Source organism: Sorex araneus, chromosome X (assembly GCF_027595985.1).
Source record: "Sorex araneus isolate mSorAra2 chromosome X, mSorAra2.pri, whole genome shotgun sequence".
Taxonomy (NCBI): domain Eukaryota; kingdom Metazoa; phylum Chordata; class Mammalia; order Eulipotyphla; family Soricidae; genus Sorex; species Sorex araneus.
In genome coordinates this window covers 258,408,480-258,432,043 of record NC_073313.1, presented here as the reverse complement: position 1 = coordinate 258,432,043, position 23,564 = coordinate 258,408,480, and the positions used below count along the sequence as shown (strand labels likewise).

Here is a 23,564-nt window from a genome sequence, read left to right as displayed (position 1 = left end):
TAAATTGATTTTAAAATGGGCCAAAATGAAGGTACCAGCAGATAGGGTATTTGCCTTGCACTTGGCATATCTGGGTTTGATCCCTGGCATCCCATACTGTCCCCCAAGCCCCAACAGGAGAAATTTCTGAGTGCAGAGTTGGGAGTATCCCCTGAGCACCTCTGGGTATGGCCCAAAAAAATAAAACAAAAGAAAAAAGGAAAAAATGATCAACACACACAAAAAAGGTACATTATAGCCAAGGATGCAGCCTTTGGGTAAACAGTTTTCTAAAGATATCCTCCCTTTCTCTCCAGGATTCTAGTTAAATAAGTAAACATTCGACTTAAGCTATGGATTTTGTGGATGTAAATTGGTTAGGGTTCAGATTTTTGAGAGGATGTGGGGCCATACCCAATAGTCTTATATTATACCCAAGGACTATCCCTGGCTCTGTGCTTAGGGGTCACTTGTGGTCACACTTGAGACACCATATACAGTGCCATGATTGAACTGGCATTAACCGCGTGCAAAGCAGATATTTTAACTCCCTGTTCTATCACTCCCACCACTCTGAATACCAATTAAGATCATTTACCAGCTTGCTTTACAATATGGAATTTATTCCCCATTGCCTGGGCGGGACCGTGCTAATCATAACACTGTAGTCAAGATTTTTCTCTAGTTGGAGTGGAGAGATTCAACCACATGAATGTTTAGGAGAGGTCAGAAAAGCAAAAGGGAAATATCCAATGTGTAAGGATGCTTTAGTCTTATTGTTCCTGGCATAGATAGACATGAACTATGAGGAGAGGCTGCAGGCAACATCTAGAAGCTGATTCTGAGCCATGAGGATAAATATATTTTATCTTCATAGCAATTCTGGTGTGGTCACTGTGTCATCCCCATTTTACATATGAGAAATCTGAGAACTGGCAGGGGTGTGTGATGGGTTGAAGCATACACAACTAAGAAGTGGTAGAACCAGGATTCGAACCTAAGTTAACTACAGATTTTTCTATATTATTGTGTGCTTCTCTATGCTCCACTCCTCTTTTTCCAAGCATCTTTTACTCCACTCCCGTGTATCATAGACTTTTCTTTATTATTCAACTTGTCTTATGGCTATATCTTAATTCTAAACCTTTCGCACACTTCTTCACACTTGCATGAACTCCTCTACCAGGCTAAACATGACATATTTTTCATGAAACCTGGCAATATCTTGAGTATAGTACCTAATAAATTCTAATCTTTGGTGGGCATCATATTTCTTCCCTAATGAACTTGGCTGTGACTCTTGGTGGTTGAGCCAACTAGTCTCCAATTTCTCTTTATTGTCCACCGTTGCCCATTGTCCTAGTTAAACTTTTGTTGGAAAAATATTTCTGAAATTAAACAGAAAATGAATTTCTTGGAATGGTGTAAGGTATTCAGAAATGTGGAGAGACAAAGTTGGTCTTAACTCAAGGAAGAATCCAGTAGAGGCCCCAGCATGCCCTCCCCATGGAGCTTCTGTTCCTGACACTGTCTCTTCCTTTGCAGTCACCCCAGTTACATCAGCATGAGGCTGGAGAGACAGTTTGGTGGGACAAAGCACTTTCCTTGCACCCTTTGATCCCTGGCACTGCACTTGGTGCCCTGAGCACGATCAGGAGTGACCTGTGAGCTCAGAACCAGGAGTATAGTCCATACGCACTGCCTGGTGTGGAAAGAAAGAAAGAAAGAAAGAAAGAAAGAAAGAAAGAAAGAAAGAAAGAAAGAAAGAAAGAAAGAAAGAAAGAAAGAAAGAAAGAAAGAAGGAAGGAAGGAAGGAAGGAAGGAAGGAAGGAAGGAAGGAAGGAAGGAAGGAAGGAAGGAAGGAGAGAAAGAAAGAAAGAGAGAGAAAGGAGGGAGGGAGGAAGGGAGGGGAGGAAGAAAGAAAGAAAGAAAGAAAGAAAGAAAGAAAGAAAGAAAGAAAGAAAGAAAGAAAGAAAGAAAGAAAGAAAGAAAGAAAGAAAGAAAGAGAAAGGAGGGAGGGAGGAAGGGAGGGTAGGAAGGAAGGAGAAAAAAGTAAGAAAGAAAGAAAGAAAGAAAGAAAGAAAGAAAGAAAGAAAGAAAGAAAGAAAGAAAGAAAGAAAGAAAGAAAGAAAGAAAAGAAGGAGGGAAGGAGGAAAAGGAAGAAATAAAGAAAGAGAAAGAAAGAAAGAAAGAAAGAAAGAAAGAAAGAAAGAAAGAAAGAAAGAAAGAAAGAAAGAAAGAAAGAAAGAAAGAAAGAAAGAAAGAAAGAAAGAAAGACGGAAGGAAGGAAGGAAGGAAGGAAGGAAGGAAGGAAGGAAGGAAGGAAGGAAGGAAGGAAGGAAGGAGGAAAGAGAAAGAAAGAAAGAAAGAAAGAAAGAAAGAAAGAAAGAAAGAAAGAAAGAAAGAAAGAAAGAAAGAAAGAAAGAAAGAAAGAAAGAAAGAAAGAAAGAAAGAAAGAAAGAAAGTTATGTCTACATAGCAGCTCTGTTCACAGCTGGATCACATCTTTTTCTGACACTATTTAAAGGAGATGCAATCCACAGCTAAGCAGGGAGACAAATGACTCATGCTCATATTGCAGAAGTTGAGGAGTGGGAGGGACTCCAGGATAAAATATATATATATATATTGTGGTAGCTAAAGAGGAATAGAGGAGAGACTATATGCAAATATTCGAAAGAGAAGTTGTTTAAATGCTGCCCAAGAGATCAAGTGTTTCCTTAAAAGGAAAGATTCTTGTCTTTTGACACCGTAAGCGAGAGATGCAGGGCAGCAGGACCGAGAGGGCCCAGGGATGCTCTTTGGCATTTGTGACCACACACCCCAGCCTTGTCATGCAGCATATTTTCTGGATAGTCAATAATTTTTTCTGCCCATTAAATTCATAGTTTTTATTAGATTATGAAACAAGTCCACAATTAAAAAACATTCAAAAATATCATTTTAAACTTTTAAAATATAGAAACATATTCTTACCTTGGCAAACCAGGTGTCCCAGAATTGGATTCTTATACTATCACTGAAAAAAAGTATTAAAGGTATTTAAAAAAAGAAATCAAAATAGTTAAATTGAAAAAATCTCTGATGATAGTTTCTTCAAATATGCAATGAGAATTGCATTTGTTGAAACCCAATCTCATGCCTTCCCAGGATGCTCAGTGCCTATTCCTGACTCATGCTCAGCAGTCATCACTGCTGGTGAGCAGTGGGCCGTCTCAGTGCTGAGAGCCAAACTCTGGGTGGCCTCGTGGAATGCAAATGCTTTACCCTTTGTAACAGCCCTCTAGCCTTTTTAGATTATTTTTTTATCAAATGGTTTGTGGGGCTGGAGTGATAGTAGAGCATTTGCCTTGCACGCAGCCAATCCAGGTTCGATTCCTCTCAGAGAGCCCAGCAAGCTACCGAGAACATCCCGTCCACATGGCAGAGCCTGGCAAGCTACCCATGGAGTATTCAATATGCCAAAAATGATAACAACAAGTCTCACAAGAGAGACATTACTGGTGCCCCCTTGAGCAAATCGATGAGCAACAGGATGACAGTGACAATGACAGGTTTTTGGGGCCATGAGCAATTTTCCTAAATATCTGCAGTCGGTCTGTGTTCTTTAAGGCAGGTGGTAGAATATATGTACTAAAGTCTCTCTGAAGGTCTATATGCACAGTTTACAATAGCCAGAATTTGGAAAAAAATCCGAGTGCCCAAGAACAGATGACTGGCTGAAGAAACTCTGGTACATGTACACAGTGGAATACTATGCAGCTGTTATCATGAAATTTGCATATAAGTGGATGGACATGGAGAGCATCATGCTAAGTGAAATTAGTCAGAAAGAGAGACAGACATAGAATGATTGTGCTCATTTGTGGAATATAAAGTAGCATCATATGAGACTAGCACCTAAGGACAGTAGAGATAAGGGCCAGGAGGACCACACCATGGTTTGGAAGCTGGCCCCATGCATTGGGGGAAAAGGCAGTTGGGACGGAGAAAGAACCACAAAGTAAATGATGGTTGGAGGGTTCTCCCTGGATGGGCGATGTGTGCTGAAAGTAGACCAAGGACTAAACACCGTAACCTCTTAGTATCTGTATTGCAAATCATAATACCCAAAATTAGAGAGAAAGAAGGATTGTATGAAGGATTGTAAGACGGGTTTTACCCTTCTTAGAAAGAAAAATAAATATAAATTTAAAAAATAAAAAAATAAAAATAAGGTATCAGAACAGCTGCTAGGTAGTAACAGGAAGCGGTCATGTGGTTTCCGTTCAGTTGAGTTATATTCATATAGTTTCTCTTTTCCACACGAGAAGAAAGATTTGCTCAGCCTGGTGAAGCTTTCGGGGACGACATTTAATGAAACTGAATATTCTAAAATATTTTGTCACTTCAGTACCAGCGACACAATGAGCTTCCGGGGAAAGGTTTTCAAAAGGGAACCCAGTGAATTTCGGAAGAAGAGATGGACAATGAGGAGAGTGAATAAAGAAGAAATCCACAGATTTAGTTCTGTAGGTATCCCGGTGTCCATGTCTGCTTTCCCTCTTTCCTTCTGTGTCTTAAAACTTAAGGTTTGCTCTGGAGTTATTTTCCAACATGGACTCTTGACAAAGTCCTCGATGAACCAGGATATTCAATGTGGTTCTTCAATGGCTTCTATTACTCTATTACTCACACCATTATTTTAAATTCCTTACATCACTTTATGTGACGAAGGATTTTGCTGGCTAAGATACTGCTTGACTAATTCTTTTCTTTTGAAAGAAAAATCTTACAGTGGCCTCAGCTGAGCCCTTAACTGATGGCTTGCAAAGAGCTGTGTGTTTAAGAAAATTAACTGTTCTATTTTTATCATGTGCCACTCATTATTTCAAAATTCTTTAAAAAAAAAGCCAAGCTATGCAAGAGGAAGGAAGTGCATATTTGATTAAGTGAGCTAAGGAAGGGAGTAGATATTGATGTTTTAAAGATTAAAATATTTTTTCTTTAGTGTTCAAATTGTTTCTGCCTTATAGTTTGCAAGCAAACTAAGAGCTCCGGAAGCATTTATTATAGAATTGTTGCATCCCCTGTGTTAGAACTACCAGCGGTTGAGTATCAGGCTCTGCTGTCACTGTGATTCAAGTGATACATGTGTGTGAGGTCTCCCGGTTCTCTGAGAAGCCACCACAGCAGCCATCCTGGGGACCAGTTTTTTTTACAGGACTGTTTGCTTTCCAGGGTAGTTCGTGTTGCTCGCTGCCTTCGGGACAGGGCTGCTCGTCCTCAGCACTCTTGTCATCTGGGGTCACAACTTCTTTCTTTTGTTGGGCTGTCCTGTGCAAGGTATGATGTTAGTGGCCTCCCTGGCTGTATGACACACTCTTTCTGCTGCGACAAAAATGTCTACAAACAATGTGGAATGGCCCCGGGGTCAGTAAAGTGACCCCCCCAGTTAAGGACCACTGCCACAGGGATAAAGAATGTTTGTGTTCATGTGAACACTTTAGCTACAGGGCTGACTTATAGGAAATTATGTATAAAATGTGCAGTGTGTGTATGTGTGTGTGTGTTTGTAGAAACCTTTTTCTAACAGCATATGTATGATAATATGATGATTTGTGAATATCCATCTAATGATCATAGTGAAGTGTCATTTTGCCCTTGTCATTTGTAAAACTAATTTGGGCATAAGAATATAACACATTTTCGGTCAGAGAGATGGCTCAGAGTTGGGGCTCATGTTTGGCAAACGGGAGTGGCACTGGGTGTGGTCCCCAAGTAAGCAACCACAAAAAAAGAGACTACTACATGTTAAATGGTCATGGGTTTCTCTGTTTATGATCTATATGGTGGTCATTTTATATCATTGGGATTATTTTGTTTTCTTTGGTTTTGTTTTGCTTTTGGGTGTTCTGGGTTTACTCCTGGCTCTGCACTCAGGAATTACACCTGGCAGTTCTCGGGGGACCACATGGGATGCCAGGGATCAAACCCAGGTTGGCTGTGTAAAAGGCAAAAGCCCTACCCACTGTACTATCACTCCAGACCAATTAAATATCAGTGGTAATGCAATTTTCCAAAGGTCTGGCTCATAGAATTGACACCGTGTTGGTTAGACTCCAGCTCAGCCTCTCAGGAATGCAGGTTCTCATTTTGGAATCCAGGTAAATGAGTGCCTGAACTTAGTTTCATGAGGTCTAGCTAAGTCTTTCCCACTCAATGCTACAGGACTGGAAAATGCAGAGTACGGGGCTCTCCGTCTTGGTTACCGCTTTTGACGTGGTCCAAAGTAAATGCCTAGTTCTGTTTGATGATTAGCGGCCTAAGAGTCTCATGAGTTGAATAAGAGCCTTTACAAGACTTTAGTTGAAAAACTGGTTTGACATTATGTTAATCTCTGTACTAGTTCAAACAACATCATTGGAAGCCAGACAGATGATAGTACAGAGGTCACTTACATGTGGCTGACCTCAATCCAGTCCCAGATGCTGCAGAGGGTCCTCGGAGCACCGTCATGGGTGACCCCTGAGCACATGAGCAGGAGCAAGCCCTGAACACCATAGGGTCTCTGCATCCTAAATACCCACCCAATAAAACCGCATCGTTCCCTGCTGCCATGCTCTCAGTGGAACTTTAGAAGTCCTTTGAGTCGTGTTACACTAAGATTAAATTCTTAGGTCTGCCACAAAGAGACAGCAAACAAGAGAACATGTCTATCTTACACAGGCCACACAAACACGTTGGCAACAGAACAGTGCCCAGTGTCTCTCCATATAATGAAGCTAATCACTCTTTGAATTATCTTAATTGAATTTGAAGGTATTGCTACTGGGAACTATGGGGAAAGCTGCCAGTGGAGGGAGTGTTTCCCCACAGCGTTCAGAAGCTATGTATTCACATTTAATTAAGATCATTCATACAGTGATTAGCGATCTTCTTTGTTAGACACCAGGGATTTTTCTGCTACTGTTGCCTGCTTTGGGTCTTTGTAAGACAGGCATATCTGCTTTCACAGGTTGTCCTTTCAGTTGAGGAGGGAATTGTTTAATTCATCCCTGAGTATTATCCTAGGATGTGGTTTTCATTTTTGGGGAAAAAAAAGAGAGAGAGAATCTAAGAAAGTGAAGCATATAATTAGAGTGCTAAGGGTTATTCTATCTGACTGACTCTCTCTCTCCCTCTCTCTCCCTGTACAACCCGCTCTATGACCTTGGACAGGATATTTAAATCGCTCTGAGCTTAAGTGTCCTCTTCCATAAAATGCTCATAATGTTACCTGACCAGTCTTAACATTGATTTTTGGAATTTACTTTGATCAGCTGCACAGTGAACCTCATATGGATGCTGCAAAAAGTATTAAGTAGTGGGCCAGAGTGAACGTATAACAGATACGGTATAGCAGATAGGGTATAGCAGAAGCTTGCCTTGCATGTGGCCAACACGGGTTTGATCTCCAACACTCCATGATGATCCCCAAAAAGTGATTCTTGATTATAGAGCCAGGGTACTGCCTGGTTTGCACCCCCGCCAAAGAAAACAAAAATGCATTAAGTGATATATAGTACTACTAAAGCCAACTGAAATATATCCATTTCCAAGGATAAGGGAGGGAGATAGAATTGCAGTAAGGCTGCCTTTTCATTGATTGAAGCATGTGGACTGGAGGAGACAGTGTCCTCTTGGAAGTCTTTCTCTGTGACAGAGCTACTACATAGTAACAATTTTGAATTTAATCGAGCTGGTTGCTGCCGGGGGTTGAGGGGCACAAATTATAGTGCTCTCTGCATTGATGGGATTTGTCGTCGAAATATCATGTGTTTTCCTTCCCCCACTAAGCCCAGGCAAAACCACCATGTACTTTTCACAATACGTTCATCTAAATGTTCTGAAAATTCAACCAATAATTCTAGATGAACCTCACAGAGAGCTTGATAGGTCATACGGAGGAAACAACTCAAGTCACGAAATGCCCAGGAAATTAAGTTGAGGCCCTAAATTCATTTAGGGATCATTTCTTTTGATCTTTTGCATGAACTCATATATCAGAATGAATAGTGAAAGGATAAAGAATAATTACCAGAGATTATATATTCTTTTAATAGTCATATAGATCTCGAACTTACTCTTAAAAATGTAGAAATGATTTAATTATAATAATTTAAAATGTTTACCCATAACTCTGTGGTTTTTTAAAAAATATTTAAATCCAAATTGTATATTCCTGTATAAACAACATTGGCAATTTTGTTTATTCTATTTCCTTCAAGTGCTACTCAAAGTTATTTATTTTACTGTGTGGGAATGTTTTATCCTTTTGAAAGTTTCCCCCATTAGTGCAGTTTTAAAATGGATTATCTTAGAAATACCTTCACAATTTTATTCGTTTGTCATAGACAATGAATGTCCGATATGATTGAGTGCAGGTTCATTAGATGAAAAGTTCAAGGAAAATGAAACTTATTTGTTAGATCAAGTGGAATTGCTTCCTTGATTTTCTGGGGTGACCATAGCAGATTTTTTTGTTTGTTTGTTTGTTTGTTTTGCTACTTGGATCACACTCAGCGATGCACAGGGGTTACTCCTGGCTCTGCACTCAGGAATTACTCCTGGCGGTGCTCGGGGACCATATGGGATGCTGGGAATCGGACCCAGGTTGGCCTCGTACAAGGCAAGCGCCCTACCTGCTGTGCTATCTGTACAGCCACCATCACAGATTATTTTTTGTAGCTCTCTTTTTATTTTGTTTCTTTTAACCTAAATCACTATGTTTTCTGATACATAGGAAGTCAATAAAAAGATAATTTCATTCCTAAATAACATGTTCTAATTTGAAAAGATTAAATACCCAATTAAGTTCAATTATATCAGTAATAAGTATAGGCTGAAAAATACAAAATTTGTTTAAATAAATGTGATCTATTTTTAAATTGTTAATGGAGCGGTAGCACAGAATGTAGGGCGTTTGTCTTGCATGAAGCTGACCCGGGTTTGATTCCTCTCTCCCTCTTGGAGAGCCTGGCAAGCTACCAAGAGTATTTGATATGCCAACATATCAGTAACAAGTCTCACAATGGAGATGTTACTGGTGCCTCCTCGAGCAAATCGATGAACAACTGGACGACAGTGCTACAGTGGCTTGTGGACCATTACTCTGCAGAATTATCAAGTACTTGAGAAACTTTACTATGCATAAATATTCTCCTATTTGCTAACATTCTATTAATACTTCAACAAACAAATTCAAAATGAGAAGTATAGAAAATTGTAGGCAGAGGAAGATCTTAAGGACCTCCTACATAAATTATTTTTTTAAAGAGGGTTGTGCTGTGGGCTTTAAAGTCAGAATTTCATCCTCTATTCTTCTGTGCTAATGTAAATAGCCTCCCAGAAGGTCATCTGTGATTCTTTCCTCGTTGTTTCTCTGCCATCTACCAACATTCACAACTACCCATTTAGACTCTTTTATAAATGACCCAGTTAGCTCAAACAAGGTACAAGATGTGCCCTTGGGAAACAATATGAGATTTCTAGGATTGAGAAAGGAGTGAGGGCTGAAATGCACGAGGATACAGGAATCATGCCATGCTGGACACTTACTTGATCTTAGCCGAAAGGCCAAGAAATGATCACTCGGGATGGGAGATGTGTGTTGAAAGTAGATAAAGGGCCACTCAGTGGGTGGCCTCTCAATGTCTGTATTGCAAACCATAATGCACAAAATAGAGAGTAAGAAGCTCCTGCTGTAGAGGTGGAGGGTTGGGGTGGAGTGCGGGTGGCAGGAGGGATACTGGGAACATTGGCGGTGGGAAATGTAGAGTGGTGGAGGGATGGGTGTTCTATCATTGTAATACTGGAATGCCAACATGAAAGCTTTGTAGCTGAATCTCACAGTGATTCAATAGAATTTTTTTTTTGCTTTTTGGGTCACACCTGGCGATGCACAGGGGTCACTCCTGGCTCATAAACTCAGGAATCACCCCTGATGGTGCTCAGGGGACCATATGGGATGCTGGGATTCGAACCCGGGTTGGCCGCGTGCAAGGCAAACGCCCTACCCACTGTGCTATCGCTCCAGCCCAGAATTTTTTTTTTTTAAAAGTCATGCTGGATAGATTGGAGAAGTAGAGCTGGAGGATCTGGATTCAGTTGAACCTCTGAAACCAAGAAGTATAAACTAAAACTTGATCTGAGCTAAGAATCTGGACCAAATCCAAGGTACTATAGCTGTGGCTGCAGCAAAAAGGTGGAGTCATTTCAGCAGTCAGAGGGCTTCAGAGAAGACCCTTTTCTGGAATAGCCTCTGGTCACTATAGGCACAACCTCAGATATCTTACCTGTTAAATGCCACAATAAAACAAATGTTGTTATCAAGTAATGACATGTTTGCAGTATCCTATAATCTACTAAATTTTCAATAGCATATATCATTTTTTTCATATTCTAATTTAGAAATATTTTATTGCTAAAAGATACAAACCATTCTTCTGGCCAGTCATGATCTTCTTGGCAATAATAGCGGATTTATAAAAATTATAACATCTGTGAAATATGATAAAGCAAAATGCAGTGAAGGTATGAGATTATGTATCTGCAAAATACAGTAGAGCTAAATGCAGTAAGACAAGATACACCTGTATGTGCAATTTAACTAACGTTGACCTTATTTCCCTCAAAGTTAACTTTCAGGGAGGGAGAAGAGTTACCCCATGAGAGCTGTCAAACTGGAGGAAGGCTCCACAACAGGGCAGAGTTGACCCATGGCATTACCATCAATAACTATGTAAACAAGAACAGGACCTTTATCAGAGATGGGCAGTGCCCTAGTAGTCAGAAAGTAACACCATAATCTCATCCATTCTCTAGAGAAGATCTCCCTAGTTATATTAAACCTGACCTGCTGGGCATGACAATTCGGTTCTGCATCTTTGTTTAATCTAGCAGAACTGGGGACCATCAGTATAATCCTTTTAGTGCTAGGGGCCACCAGGGTTTAAACACAAGGCCTTGGACCGTTAAGACATGTGCTCTAACTCTTTGAATTATCTCTCTGGCTCCAACCAACAACCTTTTTAAATTTCTCGACAGTGGCAGCAGTACAAAACTTCCTGAGGTTCAAATTCCCCCAATTGCTAGGAAATTTCATTATGAGTCTGAACACAAAATCGATCTCTAGCATTCTCTGTATGTTTCCCTAGTACACCTTGCATTTCTTTTTCTCATCCTCCTTACCCTCTTACAAGAGCTTTTTTTAATTCTCTATCTCTTTTACTTTCTTCTCTGAGGTGCACAATGAGAACCTACTCACCTCTCATTTCTAATGCCCTTCTCTGCTGAAATATGAAGAGGGAGCAAGAATAGCAAAAATAAAACTAAGGTTTTATTTCAAGGCTGGTGCAATAGTAGAGTGGGTAGGGCATTTGCTGGTAGGCTGGTGCAATAGTACAGTGGGTAGGGCTTTTGCCTTGCACTTGCCAGGTTTGATCCCTGGTATCCTATATGGTATCCCAAACATGGTCAGGAATAATTCTTGAGTGCACAGCCTGGAGAAACCCCTGATCATTGCTGGGTGTGGCCCCCAAACTAAAACAAAGACCAATAATAATTAAGTTCTACTTCAGAATCTTCAAAATAGGAAAATAAAGGCTTTTTAGTTCTCTCTTCCGACAATTCTGTGATCTTCACTGGTGGACTGAGGGAGATTAGACTGTGTTTTCCTCACTGTGCTAAACTGATTTTTCAATTCTCCCATTAACTTGCTGAGCAAGTCCTTGGAATCCAAGTTTATTACTGAAAATGAAGCAATGATAATCTTTTCTAGGCTAGGTATAGATGATAGTCAATAAAAGTGCTCCTTATCATCATCTTTACCATTTGATCATGATGGTAATAATAGAAAATAGCTAATGTCAGCATACACAGAGTCAATTATTAAAGAATGTGGTGTCTGTTGTTAATACTGTTTATATTACTTAAAGGATGAGTTAGGTTTAATATAATAAATAGAGCCATTGTAATTTGTAAGGTGAAAATGGCAGAGTAAAGGAAGATGATCTAAACTAGTTGTACTTAGAGAACCCTACATATACTCATTGGGTCTGCCAGTACCTTTAATATAAGACACTTCCTATGCCTCCTATGAGAAAAATTGCAGTATGTGGCATTGTCAGCAACGAAAGCAAAAATAAACCAACAAAATTGGGATATCTTTAAAGCAGTATTCTGGGAATGTTTAGTCAATACTAAGTAGCTCGGTGGGATTCTTTTGAGGGTCTGCGGATACAGGGACTACCAGAGTCACTTGCAGTAGTGCTTGGAGATCTCTGGAGCTACATCCAGTGATGCTCAGAGTCAGGCAGTGCTGGAATCAAACCAGGGTTAGGTACATGCAAAACATGTACCCAGCATGTACCCAGCAAAGCTAGACCTGGGTAGTTCCCTGGCCTTTTAAACATAATTTTGGTCCCTAATTTCTCTGCTGTCACAGAAGAAGGAAAAATGGGATAATTCAGACTTTGGAAAATAGAAGATAAGAACTATTTTGAGTTTCCCGGCTTGGAAAACCAAGGAGAAGAAAATTAAGTTCCCTAGTCCTAGGATGGTAAATGCACCTAATTATGTAGTGGAATGATACCAGAATTCACTAGTAATATATGAGTTTATTAAGCATAATTTCTATATTTCAAAGAGTTGGTTCGAGAGCCTCTCAGGCCATTCAAATTCGAATAAAAACTAGTTAAGGAAATAATGCTACTTTAATATTAGTATTTTATGATAGTAATTTATTGTATCTGTTTCTCTGTGTACTAGATTCCTATAGATTTCTTTAGCTATAAGTCAAAAAAAGCTAATTGAATAAAGCAAATACAGTCCAGAGAGGAAAAAAAAGGAAAGGAAATGAGAATCAGCTCAATATAGCATGTGGGAATGGAAAACAGAGGTGCTCTTGGTATTTAAAAGTAATGAATACTCTGGTGGGATCTAGACTCAAGATTCCAAGACCTGCAGGAGAGTGTTGATGGGATCTTACTGGGTGGCACACGCTGGACCATTAAAAAATATTTATTAGTGATGAGACTTGCCAAGACTACTTTTATTTATTTATTTTTAATTTTTTAAATTTTATTGAATCACCATGAGACAGTTACAAGCTTTCATGTTAGGGTTACAATCTCACAATGATCAAACACCATCCCTCCACCAGCGCACATTCCCCACTACCAATATCCCGGGTATACCCCCCCTTTCCCACCCTCCCCCTGCCTCTAAGGCAGACAATATTCCCCATACTCTCTCTCTACTTTTGGGCATTATAGCTTGCAACACAGACACTATTCACTTTTAATGGTGAAGGTGAAGGAGAAGGAAGCCAAATCTCAAAATGAAGTTAATATGCTAAGACTAGAATAAAGTAGAATGGTTGTGGAATAAGCTATAATAAAACAAATGAACATACCAATGACCCCCTATTCATCCCAATGTAAGAAAGGAAAAAGGCAAATCTGAGCTCTCTATCATTGATAGAATCACTGTATCACTGTCATCAATGTTCATTGATTTGCTAGAGCAGGCGCCAGTAATGTCTCCATTTGTCTCTGTCATGTGCTAGTGTAGCCCAATGGCATATTGGGGGCTCTTTCAGGGTCAGGGGAATAAGGACCATCATTGTTCCTGTTTTTGGCATATCGAGTATGCCACGGATAGTTTGAATAGATAGAGTACTGATAGAATTGATAGGATACTGATTGAAAATAGAGGATACATGTTTCAAGAATTCTTTGCCTTCTTGTTGTGTGGAGGCATTTCTACACACAGAGAGACTTGTTTGCCCTGCTGATGAAAGTTCATTGGTATGACTGTGAAAGTGCTAAAATTGTATCAGGGATAAAGCTGGAGGCAGCTCTCATCACAGATTTCATATAAATTAATCTAAAATTCCCAGCAGTTTGCTCTCAGGCATTAATTTCCCCGGTGTCAGACAGACTTGTAATTGGGTTGTGATGTATTTTTAATGATATTTATTATCTTTCAAGTGTTTCTAGAAAACTAAATGAGACATGTAATTTAATTTGATTTAGATCTTCTTGGATGCTTTCTGCTTCTTTTCAAGCGCTAGCATTTGACAGGGAAGCAACTACTCTCAGTGTTTTTATATTCATTTGCTATACAAAAAATGTGTAAATGTGGACCAGAGCTATAGTACAGTGAGTAGGGCATTTGCCTTGCATGTGGCTGACCCAGATAGATACCCAGCATTCCCTATGCCCATATGGTCACCTAAGTGCAGAATCAGGAGTGAGCACTGCACAAGGCTGGGTGTGGACCAAAACAAAAGCAAAAAAACCCAAATAAATAAATTTAGATATGCTCCTAAAATCTATGTATACGATCAAAATTACCAATTTTATTTAAAGAAAATGAGGCAGAAAAGAAGATGTGTATTCACCTTGAAAGTACACCATCTATTACAGATTCTATAATGGTCAATGGCCACTTTGGTTTTCCTAATGCTATTAAGGATTAGAAAAATAGAGTTGTTTTTTTTTTAAACTAAAATGTTTGTATTGAATGTGATAACTAATTATCCTTTATAGGGCTTGATAATTTGCCACACTTAATCTGCTTTATTTTGCTGAAATAAACAAAGACATTTAAAGAGCTTGTAACAGTTGATTTCTTCTGAGATCTATGTTCATTTTGTTACCAAGGGAACCATTTCCAAATTCAGCCTAATCTGGACTTGCCCAGCTGTACGGTTGTTAGCTCTGATTTAGCGAGTGTTTTTCCATTCTCATGAAACTGTGGATCAAGACAGAGACAAGGCTAAGGGTCAGGATCAGAGAGTTGATGCCTGACTTAATCATTTCCTTCTTGGTAAGAAACGCTAGTCTTGATTTCTACAGCTCAAACATTGGAGAGGTTGTCCAGTGGAACTCCCTTTGAGGAAAGGCTGAATTAAATCTGTCACACGACCCAGGCTGACAGCTGTGGCTGTGAATCCAGCTGCACAGGTTCTCTCCCATTTTCTCATTTAGTTTATACACAAGTAGTGTGGGAGTTGGTGGCATGCCAGTTTCTCAAAGTCCTGCATTAAGTTCAGGTCTAAAGCCATGTGTCATTGAGATCCTTTGACTTCCTCTATGAAATTGTGAATTGGTGACACTGCAATTATTTAACAGCTGTGTTGTTTCTGATTTGTTTTGGCAGTCTCAAACTTGGAATTCTTTTTAGGGTCTCCCTAAAGACTCTGGATCCTCACTGTTCGTTATTTATTGGCTTTATGCCAAGAAGTGAAGAGTGTGTTTAAATACTGTTATCCAGTCAGCTTGCCTTGCCTTAACAGAGCCTCCTCTATTGGTCCTAACCCAGATCTCAATTTTTCATTTGATGATTTTTCTCTCTTGTGCCATGGCAACTAGTTTTGTAAGCTGAAGAAAGTATTCAAATATAGAATTATATTTTATATCTATAAAGTACTATATAATTAGTCTTTTATAATTTTATAAATATTTTATAATTATTCATCTTAGGATAAAGATTCAGATATCTGGAAACAACCAGGGTGTTTGAGGAAGATGGAGGGACTCCTGCTGGCATCTCTAGAGGTGCCCTGTGCAACAGGCTCAATATAAAACTCCAAGGAGGAAAGGAGCAATCTCTATTCAAAATAAGTGTTCCTTGAAAAGATCAGATTTTCCAAAAAGGAGAGCAGTGAGAAACTAGTTACACTAGAAATGGAAGGAACAGAGATGTAGCTTCCAAACACCAAAGATTTTCTGGGGAGTTTGTTTCTCCTTCCCATTCCATTACCCCTTTTTCCCCGAACAGTGCCCATCATTCCTATTAATTCAGCGACTGGATAAACATGTTTTGCATATGTATCACTGAGAGGAGGCAGAAGTAACAACAATTCTGTCCTCTGCATATTTATATTTGCAGGGCTAATGAGTGTACTACTAAAATGTTCCTAATTTTAATAATCTTCTTTGACTACAGAAATGACTAATACAAAACAAAATTCCGAGTAACTCAAAAATAAATATTTTATTTTGTAACAAAAGTATTTAAGAAAAGGTATTTTCTCTTTTTTAAATTTTTTTGAGTCACCATGTGGAAAATTACAAAGTTTTCAGGTTTAAGTCTCAGTTATACAATGCTCGAACACCCATCCCTTCACCATTGCACATATTCCACCACCAAGAATCACAATATAGCTCCACCCCACACCCCCACACCCCTAGAAAAGGTGTTTTCTTGAGTAAAAATTTAAGATAAATGGAATGTAGAATTTCAGTTACTTTTATTTGCTGAGATACATAATTGCACCAACTTCATTCTTTTGTAAGAACAAAGTGAGTATCCCTCTTTATTTTTATCATTTTGGGCCACACCTGGCAGTGCTTCAGGGGTTACTCCTAGCTCTGCACTCAAGAATTTTTCCTGGCAGTGCACAGAGGATCATATGGGATGCCAGGATAGAATCCGGGTCTGCAGTATGCAAGGCAAGTGCACTACCCACAGTACAATCACTCTGGCCTCAAGTACCCTAGTTTGATTCAGAAGATAGAGAAGTCATTTACTTTTTAAAAATGTGAATGTTTTGTCATATGTTTTTATTACAGTTTTTGCATGCACTAGAATCATTGGCTATCAAAGTTGGAGTTTTTAGAACTTTAGATAATATGAAAGTATATAGCATAGTTCCCAATAATGAAGAATTTAGTGTAATGTGTTTGATTAGTCTGTTTTTTTGACTTGGTTTGGTTACCATCATCATCATCATCATCATCATCATCATCCCCATTGATCGTCAATTTTCTCAAGCGGTCTCAGTAACATCTCCATTCATCCTAGCCCTGAGATTTTAGAAGCCTCTCTTTACTCGTCCTTCCCAACTGTGCCTCATTGGTGGCTCTTTCAGGGTCAGGGGTATGAGACCCATCCTTGTTACTAGTTTTGGCATATGAATATGTCATGGGGAGTTTGCCAGCCTCTCCCATGTGGGCAGGAAACTCTCAGTAGCTTGCCAGTTTCTCTGAGAGGGAGAACTAGGCTATAGGCTTCCAGGAGCTTGGTTTTATAGTATCTGGATGTTGGCTCTTGATGGGATTACACAGCACTGGGGCAGTTTCTGGGTGTGACTGCCTAGCTACTGGAAAATGGGGGGTCTGGGCAGAAGAGGCCCTGTCCCAATTCGAGCAGGCTTGGAGATCTCAGCCTCACCTGAGTTCCTCTGCCAGTTCCTTCATACGTGAGGCTCATCTGAACGTGTGGAGAGGGACCTTGAGCATGGCTGTGGCTGGATTCTGGAGGTCTTTGGCTGCGGGGGCTCTGCTCAGAGCAGGGAGGGAAACTCAACCCTCCCCCTCCGAGGGGCCCTGGTGAAGATAGCCTGGCATGGGGACAAGAGTCAGCCAGGCAGGCATGGGGGAGGGGGGCAGGAAACTGGAGACATTGTGGAGGTGGGAAGGTCACACTGGTGCTTATATAATGAATAAAAATGAAGAGCAATTTTTAATCATTTCTAAGAAAGACACCTATATTTAGCGTTGGTGGTTGATTTAACACCCTCATTTTCCTTGTCCCTTTGCTCCTTCTGATACTACCCTAAGCAGGAAATTGTCCTGCTACTCATCTTAGTTAACCTTAAATCAGTCCCCAATTAAGTTACCCAAGTTACAGAGGTTGCTGGTAACAGGCCTCTAATATTCCAGTAGAGATTCTGATTTCTAATATTGGTGACCAAGAAATAGTAGTGCTACATCGCTTATGAGATAACTCCCTACAAAACTCAAAATCCTTTTCTTGGTTACACTGCCCACTATTCTTCACTGTTTGATGACTCTGGTTTCTAGAACCCAGTACATAGTTGTTGTTTTCCCTGTCTCCTTTGCAGGTGCTTTATGTGCCTTTTTTTTCCTTAATAGAAGTTGAGTTTCAAAGGGTAAATAGTTTTAAAATCAGGCATTTTCCCATTTCTCCAGTGTTTCCTTGGAGGCATGATAGTTTTTAAAGACCCAATTTATTGATTAGTTGTTAACCACAGTCACTGTATCACTGTCATCCCATTGCTCATCTATTTACTCAGTGGGTACCAGTAACGTCTCCATTGTGAGACTTGTTACTGTTTTTGGCATATCAAATATGCCACGGGGAGCTTGCCAGGCTCTGCTGTATAGGTGAGATACTCCAGGTAGCTTGCCGGGCTCTCCGAGAGGGGCAGAGGAATTGAACCTGGGTCAGCTGCGTGCAATGCACACACCCTGCCCTCTGTGCTATTGCTCTAGCCTATTAACCACAATAAAAACAACATATGTTCAGGGGCTGGAGTGATAGCACAGTGGGTAGGGCATTTGCCTTGCACACAGCCGACCCGGGTTCGAGTCCCAGAGTCCCATATGGTCCCCTGAGCACCACCAGGAGTAATTCCTGAGTGCAGAGCCAGGAGTAATCCCTGTGCATTGCCGGGTGTGACTCAAAAAGAAAAAAAAAAACCAACCAATATATGTTCATTATAGATAGTTTGGAAAGTGCAAAAAGTTAAACAAGTTAAATCCTATATGTCCCAATCCCTTAGTTCTACATACCATAAATTCATATAACTGTAGTAATGATAAGCTCAGTTCTTTAGACAAAATCTTCAGTTCCTATGTCTTTGGCCATTTTCTTTTGCCATTTACTATTTCTGCACTATTTTTTTATATTCCACATAAAAGAGAAACATTTTTTTAAAAAATAATCTATTGTGGAAGTGATGACATCTAAACACATATCAATGAATACAGCTAAGCCCCAGAAATTCTACAAATTGTGAATCGATGATTAGTTGGTCATTTTTTTCAAATTTTGTGTCTTCCCTTTCACAGAAATATAAGTTTTAAAAATAACAGTATAAATAATTCCATGGTGATATATTTTAAATTTTTCATGATTTAATAATTTTATATTAAATCCCACAAATATGCAATTTAGTAAACTTAGATGAATTAAGAAAATTTTAAGGGAAAATATGAACATTATCAATCTTATTAAATCTTATTAAAATGTATTTTGTCCTTTAAAGGAAATAGACTTTGTTAAAAACATTATAAATAATGCCAAAGGTCTGCATTAATAAGTAAAAGATTGTAATAAAAATCTTTATAGATGTAAAAAATTACCTGAATAGAGAACATTCAATAGAAATAAAACATTAATATTGATTTCAAGGCTATTAATTCCCTAAGCTGCAGCCTATTCATGAAGATCTGTATCGTTCTCAAATCTGACTGATAATTTTGTTGGATAGAGTATTCATGGTGAAGTGTTCATTTCATTGAGTTTCCTTACTAATCCCACCATTCTCACTGGACTCATGAAGTCTCATTTGATAGATCTACTGTGGGTCTCATGACCTACCCTTAGTATGTAAGTTCTATTTTATCTTGATTCTTTCAATATTCTGGCTCTTGTCTTTGGCTTTTGCCATTCTGACTATAATAAATGCATCTTGGAGTTTTCTTTTTGGGTCTAATTTTTACCTAAGCCCTTTGGGCTTGTTGGGTCTGGATTCCTGTATTTCTTGGCTTTGGGAAATTCTTATTTATGACTTCTTAAACTAGTGATTTTTTTATTAGTTTATTTTTAATTAGAGAGTCATCGTGAGGGTACAGTTACAGATCCATACATCTTTGTGCTCATGTTTCCCCCATACAAAGTTCGATAACCCATCCCTTCACCAGTGCCCAATCTCCACCACCAGTAAACCCAACATCCCTCCCACCCTCCCCAGTCCCGTCTCCCCCCACCCCACCCTGCCACTATGGCAGGGTATTCCCTTTTGTTCTCTCTCTCTGATTAGGTGTTGTGGTTTGCAATAAAGGTGTTGAGTGGCTATTGTGTTCAGTCTCTAGTCTGTATTCGGCCCGCATCACCCTTCCCCTACATGACCTCCGACCACATTTTACTTGGTGGTCCCTTCCCTGAGTTATCCAGAATGAGAGACCAGCCTCCAAGCCATGGAGACAACCTCCTGGTACTTATTTCTACTATTCTTGGGCGTTAGTCTTATAGTCTATTATTCTATATTCCACAGATGAGTGCAATCTTTCTATGTCTGTCTCTCTCTTTCTGACTCATTTCACTTAGCATGATACTTTCCATGTTGATCCACTTATATGCAAACGTCATGACCTCATTTTTTCTAACAGCTGCATAGTATTCCATTGTATAGATGTACCAGAGTTTCTTCAACCAGTCATCTGTTCTAGGGCACTCGGGTTTTTTCCAGATTCTGGCTATTGTAAACGGTGCTGCGGTGAACATATAAGTGCATATGTCACTTCGACTATACTTTTTGGCTTTTCTGGGATATATTCCCAGCAGTGGTATTGCTGGGTCAAATGGGAGCTCAACCTCTAAACTAGTGCTTTTTTATTGAATTTGTCTTCCTGTTCTTCAGGGATGCTGACGGTTTGTATACCGCTCCTGTTCCTTTTGCATTCATCCCATAATTCTCTGGTTTACTATTCATTTTTTTTCTGACTTTATTTCACATTTTGTTGTTTTCTAGAGGTTTTCTACATCTCATCTTGGAGCTCATCCATCTTTTCCTCAGCTGCTGTTATTCTGCTGCTTAGAGTTTCCGTTGAGTTTCATGTGTCATCTGCCATACCCTTCACTTATGTCATTGCTGATGATGCTTTTCTCATTTATGTTTTCATACTTTCTTGTCCTTTGCTGACTACCTGTGCCATCTTTCACTGAACTCAACATAGTGTCATTAAAGTAATTTCATTTTTTTAAAATTAGTTTTCTTATTTTAATCAATTCACCATGAGTTAAACAGTTACAAAGTTGTTCATGATTGGGTTTCAGTAATTCGGTGTTCTAGTACCCTTCACCGGTGCACATTTTTCAACATCAAGGTCCCCAGTTTTCCTCCCATGATGCCCGTTCCATGGCCTGCCTTTGTGCTGTGTGGCAGACACTCTCTCTGTCTCTCTCTTTCTCTCTCACTCCTTTTGGGCATCATAGTTTGCAATTACTGACATTATACTTTGCAACAAAGGTTCTCATGTATATCCCTTTACTTCCTTTCAGCACTCAGTTCTTGTCCCAAGTGATCATTTCCAACTATTATTGTCATGGTGAGCACACCCTATGGGAAGCTTCAACCATGGACCAGTCCTTCTGGCCCTCATTTCTACTGTCCTTAGTTATTAGTCTTACACTGTGCTTTACATTTTAATCTCCCACAAATGGACGCAATTATTCTCTGCCCATTCCTCTCCCCTAAAGTCATTTTCTGAGAGTGATTAGAGTCATGCTAGCGTTTCCATGCATTGAGCTTGGTGAACTTGTACATGTCTTCCCTACTGTGTTTGCTGGACTCCTGCTATGCCGTGGGTGAATCTTTGTTGTTAGCAACCCTAGGAGTCTCAGAGGAATTAAGTTTAGGAATTTTTATTTCCATTTCCTGCCTATCTTCAGCCAGTGGCAGGAGGGTAAGTCTGAGAAGTGTGAGGCGTGGTAAGGAGCGCTGTGGCACAGCCACCCAGACAGATGCACAGCTCAGGAGATGTGGAAGTAGATGTGAAGGAGAAGGATGGACGGTGCCTGGACCCAGCTGGAAGGGAGGGAAATCCACTTCGAATTCCGTAAAGGTCCCAGGGATGTCAGTTGAGAGGTCAACCACACCTCGCACATTGGAGGAGAAGCAGAGGGTCTGAGACAAGGAAGCAGGCCAGCTGAATGGCAAAGGAAGGGTATGGAGGATTTTTTAAAGCGTTTTTAATACAGTGATGCTGGCAGGTAGGACCATTGTTCAGAGTTGGGTGTAACTTGGTCAACACAAATTGCAGCATGTTAAATCTTGGGCAGTTCCTCTGGTGTGCAATATTTATTCCCACTTTTATTTAAAAACAGTACATAAGTGATTTTGTGTGCTATTAGCACTGTATCCCTGTCGTCCCGTTGTTCATCGACTTGCTCGAGCGAGCACCAGTAACGTCTCCATTGTGAAACTTGTTGTTACTGTTTTTGGCATATCAAATATTCCATGGGTAGCTTGCCAGGCTCTGCCATGCAGGGAGGATATTCTTGGTAGCTTGCCAGTCTCTCTGAGAGGGACGAAGGAACCAAACCCAGGTCGGCCACGTGCAAGGCAAACGCCCTCTCTGCTGTGCTATCACTTCAGTCCTGTGCTATTAGAAACTTTTGAAAACTCAGTTTTAATAGCACATATTGTTTCTTGGAACAAATATGTCATCATTTCCTAATAAATCCTTCATAATTTGTAGCTTCTTATTTTTAATTCTCCCTCTAGGAGAAACTGGCAATCTTCTGAGAGTTTCCTGCCCACATGGGACAGCCTTGCAAGCTTCCCATGGTGTATTCATATGCAAAATCCAGTAACAAGCTGGATCTCATTCCCCTGACCCTGAAGAGCCCCCAGTGCAACATCATTTGGAGGGTTGAGTCGAGACAGACTTCTAAGATCTCAGGGAAAGGACGAAATGAGATGTTACTGAGCCCGCCCGAGAAATCGGTAATTAATGGGATTTCATGATTTGTGATTTGTAGATATTTTTAATTTGTCTCTTCCTCAGGCTTTACTGTTCCTCACAGACCCGAGTATTCTGAATTAAAATTTTATTATCATAATATGCTGGAGCAATAGCACAGCGGGTAGGGCATTTGCCTTGCACGCAGCCGACCCGGGTTTGATTCTTCCATCCCTCTTGGAGAGCCCGGCAAGCTACTGAGAGTATCCCACCTGCACGGCAGAGCCTGGCAAGCTACCTGTGGTGTTTTCAATATGCCAAAAACAGTAACAACAAGTCTCACAATGGAGTAACCAACCAGTAACCAACATTACTGGTACCCGCTCAAGCAAATCAATGAATGGGACAACAGCACTAGAGTGTGTGACTCTATTATTGTCGAGATGAACTCTTTTCCTCCTGAAATGGTGCCCTTTTCTCTTTACTTTTATAACCAAGCCTGCTGTATTGATTATGAACCCTTTATGATTTCCTTTAAAAAGTCAATTATATGCAAAAGCTTATGAATTAAGTCATGAATCACGATCATGAAATCCCGTTGATCATCGAATTTCTCGAGCGGTCTCAGTAACCTGTCCGTTTGTCCTTTCCCTGAGATTTTAGAAGCCTCTCTCCACTCAGCCTTCCCAACGATGCCACATTGGAGGCTCTTTCAGGGTCAGGGGAATGAGATCCAGCTTGTTACTGGCTTTGGCATATGGATACACCATGGGAAGCTTTCGAGGCTCTCCCATGTGGGCAGGAAACTCTCAGTAGCTTGCTAGTTTCTCCCAGAGAAAAAAGTAGGTTATAAGATATATTCTGAGAGCTTGGTTTTAAGTATCTGGATGTTGACCATTGATGGAATTACATACACCTGGGTTCCTCTGCCGGTACCTTCATGCATGAGGCTTGTCCAAACATGTGGAGAGGGGCCTTGAGCATGGCTATGGCTAGGTTCCAGTGGTCTTTGGCCACCGGGAGCTCTGCTCGGGGTGGAGAGGGAAGCTGGAGCCCATCCCCTCCGAGGGGCCCTGGGCAAGACAGCCAGGTGTGCGGGCAAGAAACTCTTTGAATTAAGTA

General features: G+C 40.1%; 1 protein-coding gene across 9 annotated transcripts in view; it reads left to right on the top strand.

Annotated features, from left to right (window-relative positions):
• Positions 1 to 23,564, top strand: part of DOCK10 (dedicator of cytokinesis 10) — a 314,615-nt gene that overhangs the window by 103,189 nt on the left and 187,862 nt on the right. Inside the window, exon 1 of one of the 9 annotated variants that reach the window (XM_004610789.3) lies at positions 3,064 to 4,490. The exons of the other annotated variants lie outside the window; for them this stretch is intronic. Within the exon in view, the coding sequence (XP_004610846.2) occupies positions 4,386 to 4,490 (105 nt within the window). The 5' untranslated portion in view covers positions 3,064 to 4,385. Of the gene's footprint in view, positions 1 to 3,063; positions 4,491 to 23,564 lie in introns of those variants that run through there. 9 annotated transcript variants of the gene reach the window in all.